At 41.2% G+C, this 9,064-nt stretch overlaps 1 protein-coding gene across 1 annotated transcript; it reads left to right on the top strand.

Annotated features, from left to right (window-relative positions):
• Positions 1 to 6,545: 6,545 nt before the first annotated feature.
• On the top strand, positions 6,546 to 8,403 carry LOC116266355 (chalcone synthase 6-4-like). The gene is made up of 2 exons (XM_031647530.2): positions 6,546 to 6,824; positions 7,100 to 8,403. The coding sequence occupies exons 1-2, from the start codon at positions 6,647 to 6,649 to the stop codon at positions 8,098 to 8,100; spliced, it is 1,179 nt and encodes a 392-aa protein (XP_031503390.1). The 5' UTR covers positions 6,546 to 6,646; the 3' UTR covers positions 8,101 to 8,403.
• Positions 8,404 to 9,064: the final 661 nt, after the last annotated feature.

Genomic DNA, 9,064 nt, shown 5'->3' with positions numbered 1-9,064 from the left:
CATGTCTTGTAGTTACTAATGCAATAGACAAATAGCAATTAGGGAAACACATAATGAATGGTTAAAAAATGGGGCCAAAACTTTGACAGAGGGACCCGCTGTCCGGATTGTGGTCGAGAGGCAGATCTGCTCTCCGATTCTAGATCTACTTCGCTGTTAATTGTATTGTATCAACTCTTACTATATCCGCGTTTTGAAAATCGGAAACCGGTTAGAAATGAGAGGTTTGCTGATTCTGTATCGGCTGTGAATCAGCAAAAACATTATTTTTTAAAGTAAACTGTATATGTACAATAATTACAAAGACGTTAAAGTATTTACAATATAATACAACAAGAAACAATGTGTGACATGTAGAACTCTTATGACGACCCGTGAATCCATTTGATTTCCCAATATTTGATAGAATTCATCCCGATTTTAACAACACTGCAATTGCAGTGCAGTGCATATACCAAATAGGAGAAAAAGGGACTAATGGTTCTCGGCCCGTCTCTACACCATATTTTCTCAACTGAAACCATGCATGATGCTCTTGGGGTCGAAAAGTAAAAGGTTATCTACCCATTCCCTTGAACTGAGGTCTTTGAAGATATATAGAAGGCGACAACATGATCCTTCTTGGGAACCTCTAACATTTAAGTTAGAACAATCAAATACAAAATTAAAGGACGCAAACAAATGATAAAGAACACAAAAATGAGTAAAAGGCAAAACAAGGTGAAAAATTTTAAGACCAAAGCATATAAATATGGTAGCTTGAATGGCATGTTTATTGATATTGAGTATGGAAAAACAATCAAAAAACGGGAAAATCGACTAAGAAGCGAAAACAGATCATTTCGGCGCGCCTTTCACATTCTGTAACCACACTGATCATCTGCTCACAAGGAAACTTACATACAGTTATGTTTCCTCAAGCTTCCATCTCTCAAGTTCTAAGCCCTCCGGCCCGGGAACTTGCTTATATATAGGGGTGTCAGTTTTCCGTTCAACTATATAGAAGTTTTCAGTAACTACGATCAAAATTTCAACAATTCCGTTCACACCTAAGGCTGCGGACTCATGGCGGCGATTCCATAATGCACTTCCATAGAGGTTTGCCATGTGTCTTTCTACCTCCTGTGCAAGTCAACCTTGTTAAATTTTCTTTTTCCAATTGTGAATGAGCCGAAGGGGACAACATCAAAGAAAATTAAGCTCACGCAGTACAAATAAAATGACGGAGATAAGACCTAATCTCGAGTCTTCATTCTTCATACTTAGATGTTGACATCAATGAGTTTCTCTTAATTTTTCTTTGTTTCGGTCTGCAATTGGATGAACGAGTTAACTGATTAGAAGTTTTGCGATGATGGTAGTCTGAAGTAGTGACAGTGGGTAGCCATGAAGGCGAATAAGAAACTTGCAGCAAGAAAACGGAGACGATATGAAACAATGCACGAGCGCTTTCATTAACGTATTAGAGAATTAATTGATCCTTCTTCCAACTTGATGAGGATATACGTCGGCCATCTGGACAAGGAAGAAGAAAGAAAAGTGAACGAAATTAAAGAAAGCGAAATCTGAATTATTTCATCAATCCAATCGATTACAAGCCCGGCACCAAACGGTTGCATCCATTTCCAACTGGTTCATAGAAACAAGACAAATGGGTTGAGCCCCCACTGCATAGAGCAAAATCTTGTACAAAGATTGTTGCTTAGTATGCATGTGAGAAACTAATATTGCATATCAAAGTGGGGCAACCAAAAGAACGCAGATTCATCACTCCATGTACGCACACAGGCCGGGGATTATACGTTGCCAGCTCTAAGTCCATCTGCAAAATCGCATTCTTGAGTGGATCTGACATCCTCTTCTTACAAACATGCTTGCTAAAGGTGTTCTTGTTCTGAAAATTAGAATTTTAAGAATCCAGACTATTGGATTTACGAAGGAAAAAAATGCCCATAATATTGTAGATTTAGATCATATTCTAGTGAGACTTCAACTTGAGTATATATCTAATTTGAAAATGACCGTGATATAGTTGAAGAAGTGATGCACAAGTGTGATTCTTGGGCGAATTTAAGATACGAGAATAGGTTCAGAAAAGCAACTACAGGGGAGATGGGGACAGGTAGGGTGCATGTTGGTCAATGGGGACATGCAAAGTCAGTCTGGATTATATGCTTTGTCGTGCATCCTCTCCCATCTGATTCGTTCTACAGGAAAATGATTTCAACACTGGCTTCCATTGTACACATGTTTGTGGGAAACTGCACTGGCAGCAACGGTGATACTGAAGAAAGAAGAGATATGTGGTGACTACAACAGAACCAACAGATGCAAGCGCCATATCGTGAATCGGATCTGATGGAGGTGGAGGCAAAATTTTAATTTGATGAGATCTAGAGGCATAGACATGTAAATTTTTGGTTGAGAAGGAAAACTGATGATACTCGGTGTGCAGTTTTACAACGATTAATGCACAACTGTAATGCTTAGCGTGAACTTAAGATATTTTTCTTGTTCTTTGATAACAAATCAAACCACACGGGCCTACCTATTCCTTGATGATCATAAACGTCGAGGGGCCTATCTTATATGTGAACTATGTGCTTGCGTACACAGAATCTTTGATAGAGGATAATAGATACTGATGTTGATGAGAATATTGTTCAACCGAATTGATATTATGCATGGCCAAATCCATCCTTACTAGCAGGAGGAGCATCACATAATTATGTCTTTGAAGACTTGAAGTTAAGGGACTACTGATCGAGCATTTTTGTTGGCTGTCTGTTAGAGCATCTTAAGCGGACTGCCATCTTGGTCATGATCAGGACAGCCCACCAAACACCGTCTATCCAAACAAGGGTTTGCCGGTCCTGCAATATTGGCAGCTGTGTTCGGTAAATTGTAAACGGATCAGATATATCTAATTACTGATTCTTTTCTTTTCTGAATTTGTTTAGCTACAAGAGATCCTGATTTTATATTGAATTTTCTGATGGTGTCCCACTCTCTACCCAGATCCCAAAATAGCCCTGGACCCTGGTGTAGGGAAAAGAAGGAGGAGGGGCTTCGACCTCTTCGGAGTAGTATCTCCCCTAATTCCAATTACTAGTAATCAGGCTGAAGCATAGTATGCAGTTCGATGACTGAATTCAAATCTGAGTTCGATGCCTGAGCAACTGAAATCTGATCGAATTACATACAAGTGTCAGTTCTTACTTGTTACATTTGTTGGACCGAACCAGTTCGAAAAAATACAGTCTGCAAAGAATCCGATTAGTTCGAACTTGGTAATAATACACATTTCAACTCATTGATCCGAAATGATAACCATCAAAATGTGGCTAAGTTTGAAGGAGGAAGAGGCCAAGGTTTGGAGATGAATCAATTGGTTGTTGGTGTTTATGGGGATGATTATGAAGGGGAGGGAAGAATTATTATGGGGACATGACAAGTCACACTTTGTTCTTATATGCATTGGTATTTCTCCCCCTCCCCTTCATTCAACATACTAATGATTCCCTTTATGACTTTTTGTTCCAACATAATTGGGGCTTTAATTTGTTGCTTGGGGTCTTTCATAGAAGCGCAATAACGATCCAAAAGGACAGTCAGTATCAGAGAAACACCTACGGTACATCCCATAACTATTGGAACCTCAAAACTTAAAAGGCGTTGAGCGTCTAGCTGGTGTGAAAAAGAGATTTCTTTTCTCGGCGGCAGTCAAAAGTTGCTCCTCTGCTCTTTCTCGCGTACTACTGAAAAGGTGTCTACTTTCTCTCTAAGCGAGTAAAAAATTTGATAGATTGGATGTAACACATTTAGGTTTTACCAATGTAGAAAATGTAAAAGCCATTGCAGGGGCGTGTATAAATCATGCATCAAATATCTGAACGAGTGAAGGACTGTAAATTTTGCTAGAATATCATCCATGTCACCTTTGTTGCGTATATCAGATCTATCCTTAGGTAATTCATTGCCAAGAGAGTCCTCATCCATGTTGTCAGTGATGAGTTTAGGGGCGGATTGGTAACTGTAACACATTGTCACGGTCCCATTAATCTCCAATAAAAAATAAGATAGATTCATGAAATACTGTAATATTGGATGGATCTGCTCCATTTTTTAGGGGCAGTTTCACGTGGCAGTGATGGTATGTTATTGAACACTCCCTTATGGAACAAATGTCTTCATTACATGAAAGATTTTAGCAACAGAATTGGTCCAGGATATTTGAGGTTTTAAGAGAAGTTGGTCAGAGACATAGATATTGGATAAAAATGAATGGGTTCTCATATAAGTTTCCTGAACTTGAATTCTGTTTCTTCTGATCCAGTTTGGTGATCCAAACAACTAAAAACAGTTCTCTTTCAGCCACTTAAGGTCCAGATCCAACATCAACAACAGCTGACCCATATTTCTTTTGAACAAATTGACTGTTCTTTGCATTAAATTATTGGTAGTTACTTGTTGGTACCTTTTCCTTTCAATTTCCCAAGCTTCAAGGGCGATCCCCCTATTGTATTCACTGCCTCAAAACCTGCTTCGTCAGTTGCCTTGGACTGCCACTATTCTAATTACCAGAAGCAGTGGCATATCTTGTGTGGGCAATGGCCCGCACCAATCCCACTTGAATTGTTTATTTATATAGAAATAATATCTCATGTCCTTTTACTTATTTACATGTGGACTGCCCTCTAAAGTTTGCAATTTAAAGTTTATTACCTCTCCTTCAGATATTTCAAGCTCCGGCATTGACTGGAAGCCCTTTGTCTTTGTTGCTATCTAATGGGCGAACTGTTTTTCAGGGAAAAGAACAGATGGTCGCTATTCCTCGGAAAGCAACTTCTAATAGTTCTATTCGAATCTTGACCGACAGATCATGTTAGCAGAAGCATTATGATTTTTAGGTTCTAAAGGGACAAAGTCATGGTAGGAATGATGGTGATGCATTATTAAGTACAAATTGAAGCATCATGTCTCTTCATAGTTTTCCAATGTTCTGTAACTGTAAATTGTTAGCGCGTAGCAATACGAAGGTGCTTACGTTTCATTTTCTTCTTATTTTTCTAATGTTTACTTGGTAAATAAATCCAAATGAGAGAGAGAGAGAGAGAGAGAGAGAGAGAGAGAGTTTTTAGCATGATATATTACAGTTACGGATCTTCAATAGCTCGTTGGCAACACATTCTCCGCTCAACTCTGTTCTGAAAGAGAGAATTCACGTAGTCGACCCGACTAATAAATCTCTTCCCATTAAAATTTAAGCATGCATGATACTGACCATCAAGCCTTACAAAAGAGAAGAAGTTTTACAACAAATAGCGCAACGTCGATATGTGTTCTCTGTGTTAATTTTAACATGCAAAGAGTGCGTACATATTTTTTAATTTGTTTCAAGGTATGTTCATGTTAATAAAAAAGGTAACTCTTTACTCTTTTAGTTTTGCCCCTATGAGTTTCTCTTTCCTTTGTTTCGGTTTAAGGGCATTTTCATCTTTTGCCCCCGTTACTTATTTGAATCTGCATTATATATGCAATTCAATATGTTTTGTACCCATGGATTGGCGTGCGTGGGCTCCTTCGTGTGTTTATTCCTAAAATTATGTGAATTATTTTTTTATTAACTTGTAAAAGTGATGACCCTTATGGGGCTCAAAAGAACAAATGGCGCTCATGACTGGACCAAAAACAATCAATGGGACTATAATAATAACGAAGAAAATTGTTCTACACGGCATTTGAACATGTCAAAGAAGCACTGGTACAAATAGTGTTGTCACCAACCATTTGAATAAAAGCCGAAACACCTTGATGTTAAAATATTTGAATGAGAATAACTCTTGATCAAGAAATAACCGAACATAAAGACTTTCGAAATATGTAGACTTAGCAAATATAAAGACTATGTAGATTGATTATGAGACGTACCACTTAATTGATATTCAACTATCAGCCAGCAGCCGCCTATGTACGATCACAAGACCACAGACTTTATCAAAAATGACTATGGAATAAACTAGCTTCACATTTATAATATCTGACCTTAACAATATCTGATCCATGAAACCTGAAAGAATAACAAATGAAGGAAACCCTAATATGTATAGATTTTGCGGCTTTTACCAAGCTGGATTCATTTTTATCTTGGATTCTTAGAAACATATCCCGACCTCGATGCTGAATTGAATCTGATCAGTATGGCTAATACGAATTGAAACTGAAAATGCACAAGACTAGTTTAGAATAGATAAGATGACCTTGATTTTACATAGATGCAGATTTGCCTGGGATTCTAGAGAAGAATTATATATGGTTCGGTCTCTGCCTCTCTCTCTCTCCCCTCCCAATTGAAACGACGGAAATGAAGAAAATGATGAAGCTGAGATTTTGGCACCTCGCCTTCTGGAATTTAACTGAAGAAGAAGTGGGATTCTATTTCGATCCATGCTGGCAACGGTATCACGTGGACTTGCTCCCTACCGTCTTCTTGCGGCAGCCCCTACTCCAGTACTGTATAAAAGGCCATGCAAGCCACCACCTTCATCCACAACCAACCTCAGCCTCTCCCTCTTTCTCTCTCAGTCTCTCTCTGATCTGTTCGCCGCTCCCCAATATACATCCCTCTCTCTAGATCTTTTACAATATGGGGAGCATCGCCGAACTCCCAATGGCAGAGAAGGCCAGCGGTGTGGCAACGGTGATGGCCATCGGCACCGCGTCGCCGACGCAGGTGGTCGACCAAAGCACCTACGCCGACAAGTACTTCAAGCTCACCGACTCCGATCATATGGTCGGCCTCAAGGACAAGTTCAAGAGACTCTGTAATTAATTTGACTCCACTTTCCCGGCTGCTTTAGACCTTATATATACAACTTTCCATTGCCAATTACTTACATAGACATGGTGCTCAACTGTTTGATCTCAGACAAGAGAAAAGTAGAAAAAAAACGATGCTGATGATGCATGCCATCTTTTAACTAAGTTAAATGGACTAAGAGAGACACTGCAGCAACTGATAATAATGTTCTCAATTGGCGTTCTGCTTTAGATTTATGCTTTTTTTTTCTTTTTTTTTATAGTGTGTGTGTGCATGCAGGTGAGAAATCGATGATCAAGAAGAGACACGTCTACATGAATGAAGAGATAGCGGAGAAGAACCCCAATGTTAGGGCCTACATGGCTCCCTCCCTGGATGCTCGTCACGATGTCATCATCCCGGAGGTGCCCCGGTTGGGGAAGGAGGCAGCTGTGAAGGCGATCGCCGAGTGGGGGCAGCCTGCCTCCAGCATCACCCACCTCATCTTTTGCGCCACCGGCGGCGTTGACCTTCCCGGCGCCGACTTCCATGTCTCCAGGATGCTGGGGCTGCAGCCCTCGGTCAAGCGTTACATGCTTTACCAGCAGGGCTGCTTTGCGGGGGGCACGGTGCTGCGGCTGGCGAAGGACCTAGCGGAGAACAACAAGGGTGCGAGGGTGCTGGTCATAAACTCCGAGCTCATCGCCCTCATCGCTTTCCGTGGACCCAGCCTCACTCACCTCGACAACCTGGTGGGTCAAGCCATGTTCGGCGATGGTGCTGCTGCGCTCATCGTGGGCGCTGACCCTGTCCCCACGCTCGAGAAACCCATCTTCGAGATCTCATGGACGGGGCAGACCATCCTGCCGGAGTGCAGCACTGCCATAAGGGCCCACCTGCGGGAGAGTGGGATGACCTTCCACCTTCGGCCGGAGGTGCCGGCGCTGATAGCAGGTGGCCTGGACAAGATCCTGACCGAGGCATTCCACCCGCTGGGCATCTCAGACTGGAACTCCATCTTCTGGATACCGCACCCAGGTGGCCCTGCCATCTTGGACCAGGTGCAGGAGACACTGAGGCTTAAGAACGAAAGGCTGAGCACCACGAGGGAGGTGCTGAGCCAGCACGGCAACATGTCCAGTGCCTCGGTGTTGTTCATCCTGGACGAGATGAGGAGGAAGTCGAAGAAGGAAGGGCTGCCCACCACCGGGGAAGGGCTCGACTACGGTGTCCTCTTTGGCTTCGGCCCCGGCATCACCGTGGAGACCGTCGTCCTACGCAGCATTCCCATCGACGCCTAGACGTATGCAGGAATCCCTACGTCGGTCTATATTAACCTGCCATGTGATATTCTCCCAAAAATAATGCCTCTAGGATTTCGTTGCGGTCTTCGAGTGCTCTGCCTGCTCCAAGATTTGGCTTCTTCCTTTTGAATTTGTTACAAGGGTTTGGTTTGGTTGGTTGTGTAACTACTTCTTGTGCTCAAGATCTCGTTTCTCTATATATATGTGTTGTTCATGGGTGCATCATTTGGTACATCTCCGTGAATGAATAAAATGGAAAGAAAAAAATTAAATTTTATAAAAATTTGCCAAGTTTTACTTCGATGGCCTGCTTCTTGAAATTCTCCGGTTGGATCGGCTTCTGTCTGGGAGCAAAACTAAATTCTCTTGGTTTTCATGACCTCTGACTTGAGAAAATGTTCTTGGCGCCAACAGGATGATAGGAGCTGGGAGCAGCTATGAATTAATTCGGGCCTGCAGCCAAAGGGATCGGCCAATTCGGCCATATATTGACCAGTATATCAATAACACAATGTTGGAAAATTAATTTCATTCAGTATAAAAAGTATCCAGTGATGAAATTTTGAAATGTTAAATAAAATCTTTGTAATTACAAATACACCCATCATCCATCCAAAAGAGGGGTTGGTGTAAGGGACAGGAAAGGGAATATACAGGAGATGCAGATGATCAGTTTCCGTCAACTTTGTTCTGCAAAAGTAAAAACATTGATATGCTAAGTTGAATAATTTAAGAGAGGCATCATCCTTAGTCAATGAAATCTTGTCTTCAATGGTATATTGATGCATGGAAAAGTGGGCCTTCTTTTTTCTTATCTTTATTGAGTGGTAGAATGAAATACTCGAGTGGTAGAATTAAATACTCTTACAAATACACCCATTCAACCCAGGTCCCTCAACATGTGCACTTTCTTTTTAGTTTATGGTTTTTTTCTTTAAATCTTTTTTAGGATAATTTTGTC

This window comes from Nymphaea colorata, chromosome 12, assembly GCF_008831285.2.
Source record: "Nymphaea colorata isolate Beijing-Zhang1983 chromosome 12, ASM883128v2, whole genome shotgun sequence".
NCBI classification, from domain to species: Eukaryota; Viridiplantae; Streptophyta; class Magnoliopsida; order Nymphaeales; family Nymphaeaceae; genus Nymphaea; species Nymphaea colorata.
Note: the sequence above shows the minus strand (reverse complement) of the source record. Positions and strands in the feature narration are given on the sequence as shown.